This window comes from Pelobates fuscus, chromosome 3 (assembly GCF_036172605.1).
Source record: "Pelobates fuscus isolate aPelFus1 chromosome 3, aPelFus1.pri, whole genome shotgun sequence".
NCBI classification, from domain to species: Eukaryota; Metazoa; Chordata; class Amphibia; order Anura; family Pelobatidae; genus Pelobates; species Pelobates fuscus.
Window position 1 is genome coordinate 5,165,904 of NC_086319.1, and position 23,978 is coordinate 5,189,881.

At 45.5% G+C, this 23,978-nt stretch overlaps 1 protein-coding gene across 2 annotated transcripts in view; it reads left to right on the forward strand.

Annotated features, from left to right (window-relative positions):
• The first annotated feature begins 2,263 nt into the window (after positions 1-2,263).
• The window catches only part of PDE3A (phosphodiesterase 3A), a 443,952-nt gene continuing 422,237 nt past the window's right edge, over positions 2,264-23,978 (forward strand). For both annotated transcript variants that reach the window (XM_063446637.1, XM_063446639.1), the window contains exon 1: positions 2,264-2,769. In XM_063446637.1, the coding sequence (XP_063302707.1) occupies positions 2,701-2,769 (69 nt within the window). In that variant the 5' untranslated portion in view covers positions 2,264-2,700. The remainder of the gene's footprint in view (positions 2,770-23,978) is intronic.

A 23,978-nucleotide genomic window follows, 5' to 3' on the forward strand; every position in this document is an offset into this window, starting at 1 on the left:
TATAAATATAGATTTATATTTTTACTGTTCCTCCTCCATGTTCCAGTAGATTTTGTGGCCAATTTCACATCTTTTTTGTTTTTTCCAAATTGTTTTCCCTAATATTTGGACAACTTGAACTGTTGACTGAACAAGTGCCGGAGGTCCCGAACACAATGGTGTGGCCATACTGAATGACTATACGATAATGACTGAACGAGTGCCGGAGGTCCCGAACACAATGGTGTGGCCATACTGAATGACTATACGATAATGACTGAACGAGTGCCGGAGGTCCCGAACACAATGGTGTGGCCATATTGAATGACTATACGATAATGATTTATTAGATATACCCAGTGTGGCCCACTGGTAGCTGAAACTAAAATGAAATAAGCATAATGTGATGGTAAGGGGGGTGCGGGAGGGGGGGCACATTATCAGCCTGTGGTACTGTGACGTACGTAAACCAGATATTAATGCACATTTTGACGAAGAGTTCTTGCAGGATAATATATAGATTGTAGATTCTTGTAGGTTTTTCAGGCACACACTCCAATAAAAGCTGGATTATGAGTACGGTGACATTTAGCTGGGTCCCCTGCAAACCTTCTGTCTTCTAACATAGCGAATGCGGATGTTCCTATTCTGTGACATCAGATTATCTTTAGACGGGCTTCATTGGCAGAAACCAATATATATCTGTTCTAGTTTCATTAGAAAGACGTCAGACTAGAGGTGACCAAGGGACACAAGACCAGACACGACCGGGAGACAGAAACCGGATTAACTACTAACCGTGGGATGGCACCAGAGAAAAGCGATTGGTTTATACTCTTTAGACATGGCATCATGTGACATCACGCGACCTGTGTAACCCGCATTACCCCCATCTCGAGGCACAGCTCTAATTTATTGTGCACTCCAGGACAGTCATGCTGTCCACAAACTTATGAAAAGTACAGAGCAATATATCTCTGCTTTTCCAAAGCCACGTTATCCAGAATAACCAGGGAAGGAACGGCCAGTGACAATATTGAAAATAATGACGATGGCTTTTATGCTCCAAGTAAACCGGCAATTGTAGGCACATGTAAAATGACAGGTCCGGCCGCTATTGGACAGGAGAATCAAATCATCTAATAGGACACTTCCATCTGCAAGGGATAAACAAATAGATAATCAAAAATTCTGAATATCAACCGAATTCTTTTGTTCTCCAAATTCCTGAACAATCACAGACCGGTTGTTTAATTCGGACTTTATGCTCTATGTCTCCAGTGTACCCAAAGAATGTCACGCAGCAACGCAGGTAGGTAACATTACCAATATTCATTTTCTTTAGCATTTAGCGAATGAAAATGTTAAATTAGCGTTCGGGTTAAATTTTACGGCAGCCCATTGTGAAATGCATTTTCGTGTCAGACAATATTATTATTATTGTATTATTTATATAGCGCCATCAGATTCCGTAGCGCTGTACAATGGGTATGCAGCGTATGTCCATGGGAGACATGGTTTAGTAATCTTGGCTGTGAACTAAGACCATTTATTAGGTCCGCAGCTGAAAGTTTATCGCAGATTTCTAAAGGTTTTTGCAAATATTTACTTGTTTTGTGTCTCAGGGGGTGAAAAAGTGCTTGTACTCATTAAATAAACCAAATAAGAAGGTGACAGACAGAGCCCTTAAATGGATTAACCCTCGCATTGCTTAAACCACTGACACACTAACAGGGAAACAAGGTTTTGGGGCTCACCCTGTAACCCCTTTTCTATGTGAGTATTTGCATTCAGTGTGGAAATGCATGGTTCGGTATGTGGAAATCTTACATTACGCATGAGTTGGCAGAAGAGCTAGCATTTCATCTTTGTTTATGCATTTTGGCAATTTGTTTTCACATTTATTAAAGGCTTATCCAGCAATGTTTGGAAATATACCTCCACCCCGCCTCCCCCCAAATAATCTATAAAAACACCCAATTCATTCACGATACATTATTCCTATTGATGTTAATTTGGAGAGATATTAAATAACCGATGATTTTACATTTCAAACACATGCTGTTTGTAGCTCTGGGGTGACCCCAAGGCTTGACTGGCAAAGGATCATGGAACTTGTAATTCTGCAAGAGTTGGAGGGCTAAGTGCCGGCCACCCCTGCAACATCTGGTCCAGTAATCTCAACCCCAGGAGCTGGTGGAAGGCATGGCTTGGAGGATATGGGATGGATAAAGCATGAAGAGTCTGGGTTTGGGCTGGACTGAAACATTGTGTGTGCACAGCCTGGGTGCTCTGGCTCTGGGGGCCAGTGGGCTTAATGACCTGAACTGGGGATGGTCCTGTGATATGTGATACTTTACACAGACAGCAAAGGCTCACTCACACACCCAGTCACACACACACACACACACACACACACACAATGACACACACACAGAGGATCCCAGGATAGCAGGAAGCAGAGAGCAGAGCTGGCAAGAGGAATGAATCTGCCTTTAACATACAGCTCACACACAGCTCCTGCCTGCATCCCCCAAACCCTGGGCTCTGCCTGCCCCCCTGGACCCTGGGCTCTGCCTACCCCCACCCACTGGACCCTGGGCTCTGCCTGTCCCTGTAACATTGGATTTGCCTGCCCCCTGTGACCTGGGTGCCTATGCCCCATCTCCAGCAGGAAGACAAGGAGGAGGAGAGGAAAAAAAATTCGAAAAGTGAGCTGAAATGTCTGGGAATCAACTCTGCAGCAAATCTGCCAGGAGAACCTCTCTGCCCTGCATTCCCAGAGACCAGGTAAGCTGGCACAGGGAGGGCACAGTTCTGTAAGGGGACAATGCTGAGTACTTGGACAATGCTGGGCACTGCCTGATACTGTGGCAATGTCAGCTACTGAATCAATGCTGGGTACTGGGGGCAATGCCAGGTACTGGGGCAATGCTGGGTACTGGGGCAATGCCAGCTACTGAATCAATGCTGGGTACTGGGGACAATGCTGGGTACTGGGGGCCATGCTGGGTACTGGGGCAATGCTGGGTACTGGGGCAATTCTGGGTACTGGGGCAATGCTGGGTACTGGGGGCCATGCTGGGTACTGGGGCAATGCTGGGTACTGGGGCAATGCTGGGTACTGGGGCAATGTTGGGTTCTGAATCAATGCTGGGCATTAGGGCAATGCCAGGTACTGGGGCAATGCTGATGCTGAACGGTGCCTGGTTTATGCAGAAAGCAATGGTTGTCCTGACTTTGTAGTGCAATCTCAACAATACAAACAATGCAAGGGGCACTAGATCGGGCATTAGCAGCGGCACTGCATGGGGCATTAGTAAGAGCACTGCATGGGGCATTAGCAGCGGCACTGCATGGGGCATTAGCAGCGGCACTGCATAGGGCATTAGTAAGAGCACTGCATGGGGTATTAGTAGGGGCACTGCATGGGGTATTTGTAGTGGCACATGCATGGGGCATAAGTAAGAGCACTGCATGGGGCATTAGTAGGGGCACTAGTAAGAGCACTGCATGGGGCATTAGTAGGGGCACTAGTAAGAGAACTGCATGGGGTATTAGTAAGAGCCCTGCATTGGGTAATGGCATAGGCACTGCATGGGGTATTAGTAAGAACACTGCATTGGGTAATGGCATGGGCACTGCATGGGTTATTAGTAAGAGCACTGCATTGGGTAATGGCATGGGCACTGCATGGGGTATAAGTAAGAGCACTGCATTGGGTAATGGCATGGGCACTGCATGGGGTATAAGTAAGAGCACTGCATTGGGTATTGGCAAGGGGCATTGGTAAGAGCACTGCATGGGGTATTGGTAGGGGCACTGCATTGGGTATTGGCAAGGGGCATTGGTAAGAGCACTGCATGGGGTATTGGTAGGGGCACTGCTTGGGGCATTGGCAGGGGTGCTGTGGGGGCAGCCTGGCTTTTCGGATACAGTTTATGTTTGGACACTTTGTTGCAATGTTTCAGCACATGGGATACTCTGGGGTTCTGTGTTTGAGTTTGTGGTTCCTTGATATTGGGGTGTCCTTTTGGTGATATCATTGTTATTGTTGATTTGGGGGTACTCTGAGTTTTGGTTGATTTTGAGGTACCCTTGTTGTGCTGGATTTTGGGGTGCGCTGGCTATAGTTCTGTAGTAAATTGCATTAACACTTTCATGTAAGATTGCCTAATGGGACATGCCGTAAATGATAGAATCTAATGTAAGTCAGAATTGCTATTAACTCAGCATCTAATCTGTTTGTTCACCTCATGCTTGTTCATTATTTATATTAGTATAATAGTGTTTTATCAGACTGACATCACATATGTCCTTCTATATATAACAGTATACAATATTTGACGCTATGCGCTATGTATATGTGAATTATATCAAATCCTTTCATCAGCCACGAAAGACAACAAATGATTTCATTTTCAGAAAGAGGAGAAACGTTTCTTTCTCAATGTTTCAAATATAAATCAGGTTTTGTTTTTTTTTTTGTTAAAAAGTTATGTATCTTTGTGTGTGTGTGTCTGTGGTGTGTCTGTGTCTGTGTGTGGCGTGTATTTATATGCAATGTTTGTTTATTTAGTAAGGCCCCAATTTATTTTCACCTACAAACTTGTATCACACATTTCTTTATCATCGTCTGTTTCCAATCACGAACACTCAGGAGAAACAAGTCTGGCCTTAACTCTCTAAGTGCTGGACGTCTTGTGCCCCCAGGACAAGACTTCTGTAAAAATTAGGACAGTCCACAGTAATGAACAGCTGACTCAAAACTTATATATAAAAAAAAAAAAAAAGAATTTCGATATTCTTTAAATTCCTTAAAAAGCGTAAGTAAATAGTGGGAAACTTACTGAAACACGTTTATTTAATTTTAAGAAATTCACCTAAATGGAATAGTGCACTATGAAGAATGAAAGATTATCAATCATTTTAGTATATAGCTACAATCTGATTTTCTCATTTTTTTGTATTTAGAGAAACTCTTTATTAAAGTTCTGCTGCAGATCCTGGTTTTAAATGAATTTCGGAAAATCGAGACACTTGATACACTGAGGTATCAGGGGCCGAATTCACCGCTAGATGTTAATTCAGGAATTGTGATATTTAAATGTATTAAACGTGGCCAAACATCCCACCATGGCTTCACAGATTAAAGAAAATTCGGTTCCTGTAGATGACACGGCAAATGAGTTTACCAGCATTCGGAAGATTTTCTTAAATTAGATTTTTAGGCAGAGAATTTTTTTTAGAGAAAATGTATTAAGCTTGGAACATTTCTCCCCCTCTCGTTCTGGCTGAGAATATAACAACGTCTGTGTTTAGCAGGAATTCATTCACTCCCTATGGAATTAAAGAGGCCACGAGGAAAATGTGCTCTTTAAAAAACCGTTTCAGCCCAAACATGTCAGACATGAGCATAAAGAATATCTGGGATCAAACAAATGAAATATAAGCTGAACGTTTGGAAGCTGGAGAGAGCGGTGTTAGCAAAGTGTGCCCCTTTATTTGGGAAGACAGTAAATATGTTTTATGGGTCATGTCGATGGCGTCAGATTACACGGCTTGCAGTACTGTCTGTCTGAACGGGGGGATCCACCGCTCGGCCTGAGTGTTAATTGGAATCAGCCTGATCCCAAAACAAGACAGAAACTAATGACATTCCATAGTGAGGAGCAGAGCGGCGCACGGTGACCGATTATTATTATTTATGTAGCGCCATCAGATTCCGTAGCGCTGTACAATAGTAACATGCTGACGGTAACAGGCCGTATTTTCTACCATTGGTTTTAACACAAGATGGTCCGTTAGTCAAAGAGCGAATAGTGGAGTGTGAGAACCGACTAATCGCAGCACAAGTATGGACGCCTCCCGTCTGCCATCATGGCTGCAACAGCAACATTCCACAGCAGGGTTAATTACAGTAATCGCAGATACGATATATATATATGCGTTATTAGTAATAAGTACACCAACCTATACCGCAGCGCAGTGCGTTATTAGTAATAAGTACACCAACCTATACCGCAGCGCAGTGCGCTAATAAATACACCAACCTATACCGCAGCGCAGTGCGTTAATAAATACACCAACCTATACCGCAGCGCAGTGCGTTAATAAATACACCAACCTATACCGCAACGCAGTGCGTCATTAGCAATAAATACACCAACCTATACCGCAGCGCAGTGTGTTAATTAATACACCAACCTATACCGCAGTGCAGTGCGTCATTAGCAATAAATATACCAACCTATACCACAGCGCAGTGCGTTAATAAATACACCAACCTATACCGCAGCGCAGTGCGTTATTAGTAATAAATACACCAACATATACCGCAGCGCAGTGCGTTAATAAATACACCAACCTATACCGCAGCGCAGTGCGTCATTAGCAATAAATATACTAACCTATACCGAAACGCAGTGCGTTATTAGTAATAAATACACCAACCTATACCGCAGCACAGTGTGTTAATTAATACACCAACATATACCGCAGTGCAGTGCCTCATTAGCAATAAATATACCAACCTATACCACAGCGCAGTGCGTTAATAAATACACCAACCTATACCGCAGTGCAGTGCGTCATTAGCAATAAATATACCAACCTATACCGCAGCGCAGTGCGTTATTAGTAATAAATACACCAACATATACCGCAGCGCAGTGCGTTAATAAATACACCAACCTATACCGCAGCGCAGTGCGTCATTAGCAATAAATATACCAACCTATACCACAGCGCAGTGCGTTATTAGTAATAAATACACCAACCTATACCGCAGCGCAGTGCGTTAATAAATACACCAACCTATACCGCAGCGCAGTGCGTCATTAGCAATAAATATACCAACCTATACCGAAACGCAGTGCGTTATTAGTAATAAATACTCCAACCTATACCGCAGTGCAGTGCGTTATTAGTAATAAATACACCAACCTATACTGCAGCGCAGTGCGTTAATAAATACACCAACCTATACCTCAGTGCAGTGCGTCATTAGCAATAAATACACCAACCTATACCGCAGCGCAGTGCGTTAATAAATACACCAACCTATACAGCAGCGCAGTGTGTTAATAAATACAACAACCTATACTGCAGCGCAGTGCGTTATAAGCAATAAATACATGAATTAATTAACATTAATTAACATTAATGTGCGCTGTATTCCTGTAGCAAACACCAGTGATTGGCAAGAGTTAAGTGACAGCTATTTACTAAAACGTTAAATTGTTAAGAATTCAGTGTGCTTTTCACATTTTAGGAAAAATCACACTTCACAGACTTCCCAATGCAGCTCAATGAGAAGTCTTTGCAAGGCAGGTGCTATGGGCAACTGCTGCCTGTTGAGTTTATCTCCCCTGAGATAAACAAACCAGGAAGTAACAGGAACGGGTTTCTGATTGACAGCCAGGGGGATGTAACAAGGTTCATTTATAAAAGTGAAATCTGCTCTTTTTGTAAAGAGAAAAAAAGTGAAACTCGTCACACAAAGCATTTCAACAACAACAAAAAAAATGCATTGTGTGTTTAGTGTCCTTTTAATATTGTGAAAAATGTGCGTCACTATAAGCTTCTTATCAGATGGTATTTAGTTCAAAAAATAATTAATATGTATCACGGTACGTCTCCAGGGTGTTGGAGATGTGGTGATCAAGATGCAGCATATATTCTTATATGGTGAAAGTGTCCACCACTAGAGAGGTCTGGCGGGAGGTGAAAGTGTCCACCACTAGAGAGGTCTGGCGGGAGGTGAAAGTGTCCACCACTAGAGAGGTCTGGCGGGAGGTGAAAGTGTCCACCACCAGAGAGGTCTGGCGGGAGGTGAAAGTGTCCACCACTAGAGAGGTTTGGCGGGAGGTGGAAATGTCCACCAGTCCGCCACTAGAGAGGTCTGGCGGGAGGTGGAAGTGTCCACTACTAGAGAGGTCTGGTGGGAGGTGGAATTCAAAGAATCTGTCTGCCACCAGTCTGCCACTAGAGAGGTCTGGCGGGAGGTGAAAGTGTCCATCACTAGAGAGGTCTGGCGGGAGGTGGAAGTGTCCATCTCTAGAGAGGTCTGGCAGGGGGTGGAAATGTCCACCAGTCCGCCACTAGAGAGGTCTGGTGGGAGTTGAAAGTGTCCCTCACTAGAGAGATCTGGTGTCAGGTGAAAGTGTCCAACACTAGAGAGGTCTGGCGGGAATTGAAAGTGTCCCTCACTAGAGAGGTCTGGCGGGAGGTGGAAGTGTCCACGACTAGAGAGGTAGGAGGTGAAAGTGTCCACCACTTGAGAGGCCTGGCGGGAGGTGAAAGTGTCCACCACTAGATAGATCTGGTGGGAGGTGAAAGTGTCCACCACTAGAGAGGTCTGGCGGGAGGTGAAAATGTCCACCAGTCCGCCACTAGAGAGATCTGGTGGGAGGTGAAAGTGTCCACCACTAGAGAGATCTGGTGGGAGGTGAAAGTGTCCAACACTAGAGAGGTCTGGCGGGAGGTGAAAGTGTCCCTCACTAGAGAGATCTGGTGGGAGGTGAAAGTGTCCACCACTAGAGAGGTCTGGCGGGAGGTGAAAATGTCCACCAGTCCACCACTAGAGAGATCTTGTGGGAGGTGAAAGTGTCCACCACTAGAGAGATCTGGTGGGAGGTGAAAGTGTCCACCACTAGAGAGATCTGGTGGGAGGTGAAAGTGTCCACCACTAGAGAGGTCTGGCTGGAGGTTGGTGCTAAAAATCAATACATTATTGGACGACAATCTAATTTAATTTAATTTAAATCTGAAATGCTGCCGCTTAATCCTCCACGTATCAATAGATCAATACATTATCAGCAGTTTAAATAACCATTGCATGAAATTGGAAAAGTCCCACCACACCAGCCCAACTAAGTTACCAACTAAAGATAGAAAAAGATAGAACTTCATCTGATACGTTTTGCAAAACTGGCTTTTGGGTCGATGTCCTACAAAACCTAAAGCAAGGACTCACACCCAGAGCAGCCCTGCCCATGGCCACACCCCCACTCTGAACAGCCCCACCCCCACTCCGAAGAGCCCCACTCTGAACAGTCCTGCCCATGCCACACCCCCACCCATGGCCACACCCCACTCTGAACAGCCCCACCCCCACTCTGAATAGTCCTGCCCATGCCACACCCCCACTCTGAACAGCCCCACCCCCACTCCGAAGAGCCCCACTCTGAACAGTCCTGCCCATGCCACACCCCCACCCATGGCCACACCCCACTCTGAACAGCCCCACCCATGGCCACACCCCACTCTGAACAGCCCCACCCATGCCACACACCCACTCTAAACAGCCCCACCCATGCTACACCCCCACTCACCCCAAAAATGAAAAAGTCTATTTGAAATGTTTGGCGTTTTGCAAACAATGATTACTATGACGCGCTTTTCGTGGTTACATTGAATAATTACTGTATAAAAGTAGTGAAATGTAGCAAAATGGCTTAATTTAGGTTAAATGATTAATTTAAGCTATTATTCCTGCATTATGGACACAAAGAACATATTTAATCTAATTAAAGATTCGGAAGGAGCTGATCTGTGCTCTTCTTCTCACTGACACCAGGAACTGGCTGAGATCTGGGATCCACAGTGAGCACAGACGTGTTCGTGATTCCTTGCCCATTTTCCACTGGGATGTGGGTAACAGTGTTTATCAACGTTTTATTCACTGGAATCGACTAACTGGAACCCTCGTGTGTGATTGTCCGATATATGAAATTCTGCGCATTCTGTATGGACTTCCTCCCAGCTGACGAGGTTCTGTTCCTGATGTTAGGAAAACAGCGAGAATTCTTGATGTGTCTCGATTCATGTGCTATTCCTAGTTTCAGATGATGTTTCAGTATTGAAGCCATTTTGTTTTTCCATAATCGCAGTGACACCATATTGACAAACACCATTCCCTTGGTCTATTCTACGTCAGATTATATTTTTCCTGCTGTCTTTGCGATACTTTTCAATAACTCTTTGTAGCCTGCACTGAAGATTAAGGGTCTTGTTCAGAGTCCTGCTTAGCCTCTCCGGTGACAGTCACGAGCAGGTGAATTTAACCAGCAATACGGTGTGAGGGGGTTCATTCAGTGAATTGGTTACACCACGTTTGTAAACAATCTGTTATGTGTTTCGTTGACAGCTAAGCACTCCGTCACTGCATTTATTGTACAATCAGTCATTTAACCAATATTTCGACATATTTATTGGGCGCCGCAGAGAGTATAACCAGGTCAGTGCTTCTCCTGCGAGGTTTAACTATACAACAAATACAGGTCTGTGCATGGGAAAGAGTGAATTTATCGATCTACCTACCTATCTCTCTTTCTCTACATATCTATCTATCTATGCAATATCTATCTCTATTCCTATCTATGCAGTTTCTATCGGTCCTCTATGTACCTGTCATCTATCTATCTATCTGTCTGTCTGTCTGTCTGTCTATCTATCTATCTATCTGTCTGTCTGTCTGTCTGTCTGTCTATCTATCTATCTATCTATCTATCTATCTATCCAATATCTATCTATCGATCTATCTATCTATCTATCTATCTATCTATCTATCTATCTATCTATCTATCTATCTATCTATCTATCTATCTATCATTTATATATACAGTATTTATCGGTCCTCTATGTACCTGTCATCTATCTATCTATCTATCTATCTATCTATATGTCTGTCTATCTATCTATCCAATATCTATCTATCCATCCATCTATCTATCTATCTATCCAACATCTATCTACACCATGAGTCCTCAAACTCCGGCCCCCCAGATGTTGCTGAACTACGACTCCCATGATTCTCTGGCTATCTATGTAATTCAAAGAATCATGGGAGTTGTAGTTCAGCTATATCTGGGGGGGGCGGAGTTTGAGGACCCATGATCTACACCGTATCTATCTATCTATTCACCCATCCATGTATCTAGCTACCCATCTCTATCTATATACAATATCTATATCTTTCTCACTCTCTCTACCTATCCAGTATCATTATTAAATCATTATTTATCTACCTATCTGTCATCTATCTACACAGTATCTATCTATTCATCAATCCATGTATCTATTTAATATCCATCTGTATTTCTAGCTAGTACGGATGTGGGATATACAGTCAGGGCCGGCCTTAGGCATGTGGGCGCCCTGTGCAAAAAAATCTTCACAGCGCCCCCCCCCTTCCCGTCCCCCCCTCCCCCACTCCTTACCCCTTCCCACACACACACACACGCGCAGACAGTCACACACACACACACAGGCAAACAGACACACACACACAGTCAGACACACACACTCACTAACAGACAAACACACTCACAGACACACACTAACAGACACAGACACACACACACACTAACATACAGACACACACTAACATACACACACACACACTAACAGACACACACACACACACAGTCAGACACACACACTCACTAACAGACAAACACACTCACAGACACACACTAACAGACACAGACACACACACACACTAACATACAGACACACACTAACATACACACACACACACTAACAGACACACAGACACACACTAATATACACACACTAACATACACACACACACACATGCGCAGTCTCACACACACACACACACACACAGGCAAACAGACACACACACACAGTCAGACACACACACAGTCAGACACACACACTCACTAACAGACACACACTAACAGACACAGACACAGACACACACACACTAACATACACACACTAACAGACAGACACACACTAACATACACACACACACTAACATACACACAGACACACACTAACAGACACACACTAACATACACACAGGCACACACTAACATACACACACTAACATACACACACACACTAACAGACACAGACACACACTAACATACACACTAACAGACACACACTAACATACACACACACACTAACATACACACACTAACAGACACAGACACACACTAACATACACACTAACAGACACAGACACACACTAACATACACACACACACAGACACACACTAACACACACACACACACACACACACCCACATTAACACATTTTGTAACATTTATTTAGACCCCCCCCAGCCTCCTTACCTTTGGGAATGCTGGGGGGGGGTCTCTTCCTCCCTGGTGGTCCAGTGGCTGCTGGGCGGTCGGGCGGCGCTGGCGGGCGGGCGGCTGGCGAGGGAGCACTTCCTCTGAGCTGTATGCTCAGCTCCCTCGCGCGCTGCAGAGTGAGGCTGGGAGCCGGAATATGACGTCATATTCCGGCTCCACCTCCCAGCCACACTGTGCGGCGCGCGAGGGAGCTGAGCATACAGCTCAGAGGAAGTGCTCCCTCGCCAGCCGCCCGCCAGCGCCGCCCGACCGCCCAGCAGCCAGGCATGTCTGTTAGCCGCAAGGCTAACAAGACATTTGCCTTGGGCATTTGGGGGCGGCTTTTTTTGCCGCCCCCTGGAAAATGCCGCCCAAGGCAAATGTCTTGTTAGCATTGCGGCTAACAGACATGCCGTGTGAGCTATGCGGCCGCAGGGCGCCCCCTGCACCATGGCGCCCTGTGCGGCCGCACAGCTCGCACACCCCTAAGGCCGGCCCTGTATACAGTATCTCACAAAAGTGAGTACACCCCTTACATTGATGTTAATATTTTATTATATCTTTTTATGTGACAACACTGAAGAAGTGACACTCTGCTACAATGTAAAGTAGTAAGTGTACGGCTTGTATAACAGTATAACAGTATAACATATGTAATATCCGGCGGCTGCGCGGCGGTGAGGCTACAGTGCGCAGAGCAAGCCACGCCTCTTCCTTCCTGCTCACAGTGCACAGAGCAGGCCCCACCCCCTTCATTCCAGAGGAGCAGAGAATCGATCAACTGGAACTGGAGGGCGGCTCATCTTGAGGCAAGGGAAAAGGCGCTTGGGGGACCTTCCTGTAGTGGATGAAATAGGGGGGCCAAGGGGGAGCAGTGTATTATATTGGGGAGAGGAAGCAGTGTAGGAAATTGGGCGGGGGAGGTGAGGGCAGTACATTAAATTAGGGAGTGGAAGCAGTGTATGAAATTGGGGGGAAGGAGGGTGAGGGCAGTGTATAAAATTGGGGAGAGGAAGCAGTGTGTGAAATTGGGGAGAGGAAGCAGTGTGTGAAATTGGGGAGAGGAAGCAGTGTGTGAAATTGGGGAGAGGAAGCAGTGTGTGAAATTGGGGAGAGGAAGCAGTGTATTAAATTGGGGAGAGGAAGCAGTGTGTGAAATTGGGGAGAGGAAGCAGTGTGTGAAATTGGGGAGAGGAAGCAGTGTGTGAAATTGGGGAGAGGAAGCAGTGTATTAAATTGGGGAGAGGAAGCAGTGTGTGAAATTGGGAGAAGGAAGCAGTGTGTGAAATTGGGGAGAGGAAGCAGTGTATTAGATTGGGGAGAGGAAGCAGTGTGTGAAATTGGGGAGAGGAAGCAGTGTATTAAATTGGGGAGATGAAGTAGTGTGTGAAATTGGGGAGAGGAAGCAGTGTGTGAAATTGGGGAGAAGAAGCAGTGTATTAAATTGGGGAGAGGAAGCAGTGTGTGAAATTGGGGAGAGGATGCAGTGTGTGAAATTGGGGAGAGGAAGCAGTGTATTAAATTGGGGAGAGGAAGCAGTGTGTGAAATTGGGGAGAGGAAGCAGTGTATTAAATTGGGGAGAGGAAGCAGTGTATTAAATTGGGGAGAGGAAGCAGTGTGTGAAATTGGGGACAGGAAGCAGTGTATAAATCGGAGAGAGGAAGCAGTGTATGAAATTGGGGAGAGGAAGCAGTGTGTGAAATGAGGGAGAGGAAGCAGTGTATTAAATTGGGGAGATGAAGTAGTGTGTGAAATTGGGGAGAGGAAGCAGTGTATGAAATTTGGGAGAGGAAGCAGTGTATTAAATTGGGGAGAGGAAGCAGTGTGTGAAATTGGGAGAAGGAAGCAGTGTGTGAAATTGGGGAGAGGAAGCAGTGTATTAGATTGGGGAGAGGAAGCAGTGTGTGAAATTGGGGAGAGGAATCAGTGTATTAAATTGGGGAGAGGAAGTAGTGTGTGAAATTGGGGAGAGGAAGCAGTGTATTATATTGGGGAGAGGAAGCAGTGTAGGAAATTGGGGGGGGAGGTGAGGGCAGTACATTAAATTAGGGAGTGGAAGCAGTGCATGAAATTGGGGGGAAGGAGGGTGAGGGCAGTGTATAAAATTGGGGAGAGGAAGCAGTGTGTGAAATTGGGGAGAGGAAGCAGTGTGTGAAATTGGGGAGAGGAAGCAGTGTGTGAAATTGGGGAGATGAAGCAGTGTATTAAATTGGGGAGAGGAAGCAGTGTGTGAAATTGGGAGAAGGAAGCAGTGTGTGAAATTGGGGAGAGGAAGCAGTGTATTAGATTGGGGAGAGGAAGCAGTGTGTGAAATTGGGGAGAGGAACCAGTGTATTAAATTGGGGAGATGAAGTAGTGTGTGAAATTGGGGAGAGGAAGCAGTGTGTGAAATTGGGGAGAAGAAGCAGTGTATTAAATTGGGGAGAGGAAGCAGTGTGTGAAATTGGGAGAAGGAAGCAGTGTGTGAAATTGGGGAGAGGAAGCAGTGTATTAGATTGGGGAGAGGAAGCAGTGTGTGAAATTGGGGAGAGGAATCAGTGTATTAAATTGGGGAGAGGAAGTAGTGTGTGAAATTGGGGAGAGGAAGCAGTGTGTGAAATTGGGGAGAGGAAGCAGTGTATTAAATTGGGGAGAGGAAGTAGTGTGTGAAATTGGGGAGAGGAATCAGTGTATTAAATTGGGGAGAGGAAGTAGTGTGTGAAATTGGGGAGAGGAAGCAGTGTGTGAAATTGGGGAGAGGAAGCAGTGTGTGAAATTGGGGAGAGGAAGCAGTGTATTAGATTGGGGAGAGGAAGCAGTGTGTGAAATTGGGGAGAGGAAGCAGTGTATTAAATTGGGGAGATGAAGTAGTGTGTGAAATTGGGGAGAGGAAGCAGTGTGTGAAATTGGGGAGAAGAAGCAGTGTATTAAATTGGGGAGAGGAAGCAGTGTGTGAAATTGGGGAGAGGAAGCAGTGTGTGAAATTGGGGAGAGGAAGCAGTGTATTAAATTGGGGAGAGGAAGCAGTGTGTGAAATTGGGGAGAGGAAGCAGTGTATTAAATTGGGGAGAGGAAGCAGTGTATTAAATTGGGGAGAGGAAGCAGTGTGTGAAATTGGGGACAGGAAGCAGTGTATAAATCGGAGAGAGGAAGCAGTGTATGAAATTGGGGAGAGGAAGCAGTGTGTGAAATGAGGGAGAGGAAGCAGTGTATTAAATTGGGGAGATGAAGTAGTGTGTGAAATTGGGGAGAGGAAGCAGTGTATGAAATTTGGGAGAGGAAGCAGTGTATTAAATTGGGGAGAGGAAGCAGTGTGTGAAATTGGGAGAAGGAAGCAGTGTGTGAAATTGGGGAGAGGAAGCAGTGTATTAGATTGGGGAGAGGAAGCAGTGTGTGAAATTGGGGAGAGGAATCAGTGTATTAAATTGGGGAGAGGAAGTAGTGTGTGAAATTGGGGAGAGGAAGCAGTGTATTATATTGGGGAGAGGAAGCAGTGTAGGAAATTGGGGGGGGAGGTGAGGGCAGTACATTAAATTAGGGAGTGGAAGCAGTGCATGAAATTGGGGGGAAGGAGGGTGAGGGCAGTGTATAAAATTGGGGAGAGGAAGCAGTGTGTGAAATTGGGGAGAGGAAGCAGTGTGTGAAATTGGGGAGAGGAAGCAGTGTGTGAAATTGGGGAGAGGAAGCAGTGTGTGAAATTGGGGAGATGAAGCAGTGTATTAAATTGGGGAGAGGAAGCAGTGTGTGAAATTGGGAGAAGGAAGCAGTGTGTGAAATTGGGGAGAGGAAGCAGTGTATTAGATTGGGGAGAGGAAGCAGTGTGTGAAATTGGGGAGAGGAACCAGTGTATTAAATTGGGGAGATGAAGTAGTGTGTGAAATTGGGGAGAGGAAGCAGTGTGTGAAATTGGGGAGAAGAAGCAGTGTATTAAATTGGGGAGAGGAAGCAGTGTGTGAAATTGGGAGAAGGAAGCAGTGTGTGAAATTGGGGAGAGGAAGCAGTGTATTAGATTGGGGAGAGGAAGCAGTGTGTGAAATTGGGGAGAGGAATCAGTGTATTAAATTGGGGAGAGGAAGTAGTGTGTGAAATTGGGGAGAGGAAGCAGTGTGTGAAATTGGGGAGAGGAAGCAGTGTATTAAATTGGGGAGAGGAAGTAGTGTGTGAAATTGGGGAGAGGAATCAGTGTATTAAATTGGGGAGAGGAAGTAGTGTGTGAAATTGGGGAGAGGAAGCAGTGTGTGAAATTGGGGAGAGGAAGCAGTGTGTGAAATTGGGGAGAGGAAGCAGTGTGTGAAATTGGGGAGAGGAAGCAGTGTATTAAATTGTGAGAGGAAGCAGTGTGTGAAATTGGGGAGAGGAAGCAGTGTATTAAATTGGGGAGAGGAAGCAGTGTATTAAATTGGGGAGAGGAAGCAGTGTGTGAAATTGGGGAGAGGAAGCAGTGTATAAATCGGAGAGAGGAAGCAGTGTATGAAATTGGGGAGAGGAAGCAGTGTGTGAAATGAGGGAGAGGAAGCAGTGTATTCAATTGGGGAGAGGAAGCAGTGTATGAAATTGGGGAGAGGAAGCAGTGTATGAAATTGGGGAGAGGAAGCAGTGTGTGAAATTGGGGAGAGGAAGCAGTGTATGAAATTGGGGAGAGGAAGCAGTGTGTGAAATTGGGAGAAGGAAGCAGTGTGTGAAATTGGGAGAAGGAAGCAGTGTGTGAAATTGGGGAGAGGAAGCAGTGTATTAGATTGGGGAGAGGAAGTAGTGTGTGAAATTGGGGAGAGGAAGCAGTGTATTAAATTGGGGAGAGGAAGTAGTGTGTGAAATTGGGAGAAGGAAGCAGTGTGTGAAATTGGGGAGAGGAAGCAGTGTATTAGATTGGGGAGAGGAAGCAGTGTGTGAAATTGGGGAGAGGAATCAGTGTATTAAATTGGGGAGAGGAAGTAGTGTGTGAAATTGGGGAGAGGAAGCAGTGTATGAAATTGGGGAGAGGAAGCAGTGTGTGAAATTGGGAGAAGGAAGCAGTGTGTGAAATTCGGAGAAGGAAGCAGTGTATGAAATTGGGGAGAGGAAGCAGTGTATTAGATTGGGGAGAGGAAGTAGTGTGTGAAATTGGGGAGAAGAAGCAGTGTATTAAATTGGGGAGAGGAAGCAGTGTGTGAAATTGGGAGAAGGAAGCAGTGTGTGAAATTGGGGAGAGGAATCAGTGTATTACATTTGGGAGAGGAAGTAGTGTGTGAAATTGGGGAGAGGAAGCAGTGTGTGAAATTGGGGAGAGGAAGCAGTGTATTAAATTGGGGAGAGGAAGTAGTGTGTGAAATTGGGGAGAGGAAGCAGTGTGTGAAATTGGGGAGAGGAATCAGTGTATTAAATTGGGGAGAGGAAGCAGTGTATTAAATTGGGGAGAGGAAGCAGTGTATTAAATTGTGAGAGGAAGCAGTGTGTGAAATTGGGGAGAGGAAGCAGTGTATTAAATTGGGGAGAGGAAGCAGTGTATTAAATTGGGGAGAGGAAGCAGTGTGTGAAATTGGGGAGAGGAAGCAGTGTATAAATCGGAGAGAGGAAGCAGTGTATGAAATTGGGGAGAGGAAGCAGTGTGTGAAATTGGGAGAAGGAAGCAGTGTGTGAAATTGGGGAGAGGAAGCAGTGTATTAGATTGGGGAGAGGAAGCAGTGTGTGAAATTGGGGAGAGGAATCAGTGTATTAAATTGGGGAGAGGAAGCAGTGTATTAGATTGGGGAGAGGAAGCAGTGTGTGAAATTGGGGAGAGGAATCAGTGTATTAAATTGGGGAGAGGAAGTAGTGTGTGAAATTGGGGAGAGGAAGCAGTGTGTGAAATTGGGGAGAGGAATCAGTGTATTAAATTGGGGAGAGGAAGTAGTGTGTGAAATTGGGGAGAGGAAGCAGTGTGTGAAATTGGGGAGAGGAAGCAGTGTATTAAATTGGGGAGAGGAAGTAGTGTGTGAAATTGGGGAGAGGAAGCAGTGTGTGAAATTGGGGAGAGGAAGCAGTGTGTGAAATTGGGGAGAGAAGCAGTGTATTAAATTGGGGAGAGGAAGCAGTGTGTGAAATTGGGGAGAGGAAGCAGTGTGTGAAATTGGGGAGAGGAAGCAGTGTGTGAAATTGGGGAGAGGAAGCAGTGTATTAAATTGGGGAGAGGAAGCAGTGTATTAAATTGTGAGAGGAAGCAGTGTGGGAATTGGGGAGAGGAAGCAGCGTATTAAATTGGGGAGAGGAAGCAGTGTATTAAATTGGGGAGAGGAAGCAGTGTGTGAAATTGGGGAGAGGAAGCAGTGTATAAATCGGAGAGAGGAAGCAGTGTATGAAATTGGGGAGAGGAAGCAGTGTGTGAAATGAGGGAGAGGAAGCAGTGTATTCAATTGGGGAGAGGAAGCAGTGTATGAAATTGGGGAGAGGAAGCAGTGTATGAAATTGGGGAGAGGAAGCAGTGTGTGAAATTGGGGAGAGGAAGCAGTGTATGAAATTGGGGAGAGGAAGCAGTGTGTGAAATTGGGAGAAGGAAGCAGTGTGTGAAATTGGGAGAAGGAAGCAGTGTGTGAAATTGGGGAGAGGAAGCAGTGTATTAGATTGGGGAGAGGAAGTAGTGTGTGAAATTGGGGAGAGGAAGCAGTGTATTAAATTGGGGAGAGGAAGTAGTGTGTGAAATTGGGAGAAGGAAGCAGTGTGTGAAATTGGGGAGAGGAAGCAGTGTATTAGATTGGGGAGAGGAAGCAGTGTGTGAAATTGGGGAGAGGAATCAGTGTATTAAATTGGGGAGAGGAAGTAGTGTGTGAAATTGGGGAGAGGAAGCAGTGTATGAAATTGGGGAGAGGAAGCAGTGTGTGAAATTGGGAGAAGGAAGCAGTGTGTGAAATTCGGAGAAGGAAGCAGTTTGTGAAATTGGGGAGAGGAAGCAGTGTATTAGATTGGGGAGAGGAAGTAGTGTGTGAAATTGGGGAGAAGAAGCAGTGTATTAAATTGGGGAGAGGAAGCAGTGTGTGAAATTGGGAGAAGGAAGCAGTGTGTGAAATTGGGGAGAGGAATCAGTGTATTACATTTGGGAGAGGAAGTAGTGTGTGAAATTGGGGAGAGGAAGCAGTGTGTGAAATTGGGGAGAGGAAGCAGTGTATTAAATTGGGGAGAGGAAGTAGTGTGTGAAATTGGGGAGAGGAAGCAGTGTGTGAAATTGGGGAGAGGAATCAGTGTATTAAATTGGGGAGAGGAAGCAGTGTATTAAATTGGGGAGAGGAAGCAGTGTATTAAATTGTGAGAGGAAGCAGTGTGTGAAATTGGGGAGGGGAAGCAGTGTATTAAATTGGGGAGAGGAAGCAGTGTATTAAATTGGGGAGAGGAAGCAGTGTGTGAAATTGGGGAGAGGAAGCAGTGTATAAATCAGAGAGAGGAAGCAGTGTATGAAATTGGGGAGAGGAAGCAGTGTGTGAAATGAGGGAGAGGAAGCAGTGTATTAAATTGGGGAGATGAAGTAGTGTGTGAAATTGGGGAGAGGAAGCAGTGTGTGAAATTGGGGAGAAGAAGCAGTGTATTAAATTGGGGAGAGGAAGCAGTGTGTGAAATTGGGAGAAGGAAGCAGTGTGTGAAATTGGGGAGAGGAAGCAGTGTATTAGATTGGGGAGAGGAAGCAGTGTGTGAAATTGGGGAGAGGAATCAGTGTATTAAATTGGGGAGAGGAAGTAGTGTGTGAAATTGGGGAGAGGAAGCAGTGTGTGAAATTGGGGAGAGGAAGCAGTGTGTGAAATTGGGGAGAGGAAGCAGTGTGTGAAATTGGGGAGAGGAAGCAGTGTGTGAAATTGGGGAGAGGAATCAGTGTATTAAATTGGGGAGAGGAAGTAGTGTGTGAAATTGGGGAGAGGAAGCAGTGTGTGAAATTGGGGAGAGGAAGCAGTGTATTAAATTGGGGAGAGGAAGTAGTGTGTGAAATTGGGGAGAGGAAGCAGTGTGTGAAATTGGGGAGAGGAAGCAGTGTGTGAAATTGGGGAGAGAAGCAGTGTATTAAATTGGGGAGAGGAAGCAGTGTGTGAAATTGGGGAGAGGAAGCAGTGTGTGAAATTGGGGAGAGGAAGCAGTGTGTGAAATTGGGGAGAGGAAGCAGTGTATTAAATTGGGGAGAGGAAGCAGTGTATTAAATTGTGAGAGGAAGCAGTGTGGGAATTGGGGAGAGGAAGCAGCGTATTAAATTGGGGAGAGGAAGCAGTGTATTAAATTGGGGAGAGGAAGCAGTGTGTGAAATTGGGGAGAGGAAGCAGTGTATAAATCGGAGAGAGGAAGCAGTGTATGAAATTGGGGAGAGGAAGCAGTGTGTGAAATGAGGGAGAGGAAGCAGTGTATAAAAATTGGGGAGAGGAAGCAGTGTATGAAATTGGGGAGAGGAAGCAGTGTATGAAATTGGGGAGAGGAAGCAGTGTGTGAAATTGGGGAGAGGAAGCAGTGTATGAAATTGGGGAGAGGAAGCAGTGTGTGAAATTGGGAGAAGGAAGCAGTGTGTGAAATTGGGAGAAGGAAGCAGTGTGTGAAATTGGGGAGAAGAAGCAGTGTATTAAATTGGGGAGAGGAAGCAGTGTGTGAAATTGGGAGAAGGAAGCAGTGTGTGAAATTGGGGAGAGGAAGCAGTGTATTAGATTGGGGAGAGGAAGCAGTGTGTGAAATTGGGGAGAGGAATCAGTGTATTAAATTGGGGAGAGGAAGCAGTGTATTAGATTGGGGAGAGGAAGCAGTGTGTGAAATTGGGGAGAGGAATCAGTGTATTAAATTGGGGAGAGGAAGTAGTGTGTGAAATTGGGGAGAGGAAGCAGTGTGTGAAATTGGGGAGAGGAATCAGTGTATTAAATTGGGGAGAGGAAGTAGTGTGTGAAATTGGGGAGAGGAAGCAGTGTGTGAAATTGGGGAGAGGAAGCAGTGTGTGAAATTGGGGAGAGGAAGCAGTGTGTGAAATTGGGGAGAGGAAGCAGTGTGTGAAATTGGGGAGAGGAATCAGTGTATTAAATTGGGGAGAGGAAGTAGTGTGTGAAATTGGGGAGAGGAAGCAGTGTGTGAAATTGGGGAGAGGAAGCAGTGTATTAAATTGGGGAGAGGAAGTAGTGTGTGAAATTGGGGAGAGGAAGCAGTGTGTGAAATTGGGGAGAGGAAGCAGTGTGTGAAATTGGGGAGAGAAGCAGTGTATTAAATTGGGGAGAGGAAGCAGTGTGTGAAATTGGGGAGAGGAAGCAGTGTGTGAAATTGGGGAGAGGAAGCAGTGTATTAAATTGGGGAGAGGAAGCAGTGTATTAAATTGTGAGAGGAAGCAGTGTGGGAATTGGGGAGAGGAAGCAGCGTATTAAATTGGGGAGAGGAAGCAGTGTATTAAATTGGGGAGAGGAAGCAGTGTGTGAAATTGGGGAGAGGAAGCAGTGTATAAATCGGAGAGAGGAAGCAGTGTATGAAATTGGGGAGAGGAAGCAGTGTGTGAAATGAGGGAGAGGAAGCAGTGTATTCAATTGGGGAGAGGAAGCAGTGTATGAAATTGGGGAGAGGAAGCAGTGTATGAAATTGGGGAGAGGAAGCAGTGTGTGAAATTGGGGAGAGGAAGCAGTGTATGAAATTGGGGAGAGGAAGCAGTGTGTGAAATTGGGAGAAGGAAGCAGTGTGTGAAATTGGGAGAAGGAAGCAGTGTGTGAAATTGGGGAGAAGAAGCAGTGTATTAAATTGGGGAGAGGAAGCAGTGTGTGAAATTGGGAGAAGGAAGCAGTGTGTGAAATTGGGGAGAGGAAGCAGTGTATTAGATTGGGGAGAGGAAGCAGTGTGTGAAATTGGGGAGAGGAATCAGTGTATTAAATTGGGGAGAGGAAGCAGTGTATTAGATTGGGGAGAGGAAGCAGTGTGTGAAATTGGGGAGAGGAATCAGTGTATTAAATTGGGGAGAGGAAGTAGTGTGTGAAATTGGGGAGAGGAAGCAGTGTGTGAAATTGGGGAGAGGAATCAGTGTATTAAATTGGGGAGAGGAAGTAGTGTGTGAAATTGGGGAGAGGAAGCAGTGTATTAAATTGGGGAGAGGAAGTAGTGTGTGAAATTGGGGAGAGGAAGCAGTGTGTGAAATTGGGGAGAGGAAGCAGTGTGTGAAATTGGGGAGAGAAGCAGTGTATTAAATTGGGGAGAGGAAGCAGTGTGTGAAATTGGGGAGAGGAAGCAGTGTGTGAAATTGGGGAGAGGAAGCAGTGTGTGAAATTGGGGAGAGGAAGCAGTGTATTAAATTGGGGAGAGGAAGCAGTGTATTAAATTGTGAGAGGAAGCAGTGTGGGAATTGGGGAGAGGAAGCAGCGTATTAAATTGGGGAGAGGAAGCAGTGTATTAAATTGGGGAGAGGAAGCAGTGTGTGAAATTGGGGAGAGGAAGCAGTGTATAAATCGGAGAGAGGAAGCAGTGTATGAAATTGGGGAGAGGAAGCAGTGTGTGAAATGAGGGAGAGGAAGCAGTGTATTCAATTGGGGAGAGGAAGCAGTGTATGAAATTGGGGAGAGGAAGCAGTGTATGAAATTGGGGAGAGGAAGCAGTGTGTGAAATTGGGGAGAGGAAGCAGTGTATGAAATTGGGGAGAGGAAGCAGTGTGTGAAATTGGGAGAAGGAAGCAGTGTGTGAAATTGGGAGAAGGAAGCAGTGTGTGAAATTGGGGAGAGGAAGCAGTGTATTAGATTGGGGAGAGGAAGTAGTGTGTGAAATTGGGGAGAGGAAGCAGTGTATTAAATTGGGGAGAGGAAGTAGTGTGTGAAATTGGGAGAAGGAAGCAGTGTGTGAAATTGGGGAGAGGAAGCAGTGTATTAGATTGGGGAGAGGAAGCAGTGTGTGAAATTGGGGAGAGGAATCAGTGTATTAAATTGGGGAGAGGAAGTAGTGTGTGAAATTGGGGAGAGGAAGCAGTGTATGAAATTGGGGAGAGGAAGCAGTGTGTGAAATTGGGAGAAGGAAGCAGTGTGTGAAATTGGGGAGAGGAAGCAGTGTATTAGATTGGGGGGAGGAAGTAGTGTGTGAAATTGGGGAGAAGAAGCAGTGTATTAAATTGGGGAGAGGAAGCAGTGTGTGAAATTGGGAGAAGGAAGCAGTGTGTGAAATTGGGGAGAGGAATCAGTGTATTAAATTTGGGAGAGGAAGTAGTGTGTGAAATTGGGGAGAGGAAGCAGTGTGTGAAATTGGGGAGAGGAAGCAGTGTATTAAATTGGGGAGAGGAAGCAGTGTGTGAAATTGGGGAGAGGAAGCAGTGTGTGAAATTGGGGAGAGGAATCAGTGTATTAAATTGGGGAGAGGAAGTAGTGTGTGAAATTGGGGAGAGGAAGCAGTGTGTGAAATTGGGGAGAGGAAGCAGTGTATTAAATTGGGTAGAGGAAGTAGTGTGTAATTGGGGAGAGGAAGCAGTGTGTGAAATTGGGGAGAGGAAGCAGTGTGTGAAATTGGGGAGAGAAGCAGTGTATTAAATTGGGGAGAGGAAGCAGTGTGTGAAATTGTGAGAGGAAGCAGTGTGTGAAATTGGGGAGAGGAAGCAGTGTATGAAATTGGGGAGAGGAAGTAGTGTATTAAATTGGGGAGAGGAAGCAGTGTGTGAAATTGGGGAGAGGAAGCAGTGTATAAATCGGAGAGAGGAAGCAGTGTATGAAATTGGGGAGAGGAAGCAGTGTGTGAAATGAGGGAGAGGAAGCAGTGTATTCAATTGGGGAGAGGAAGCAGTGTATGAAATTGGGGAGAGGAAGCAGTGTATGAAATTGGGGAGAGGAAGTAGTGTGTTAAATTGGGGAGAGGAAGCAGTGTATGAAATTGGGGAGAGGAAGCAGTGTGTGAAATTGGGAGAAGGAAGCAGTGTGTGAAATTGGGAGAAGGAAGCAGTGTGTGAAATTGGGGAGAGGAAGCAGTGTATTAGATTGGGGAGAGGAAGTAGTGT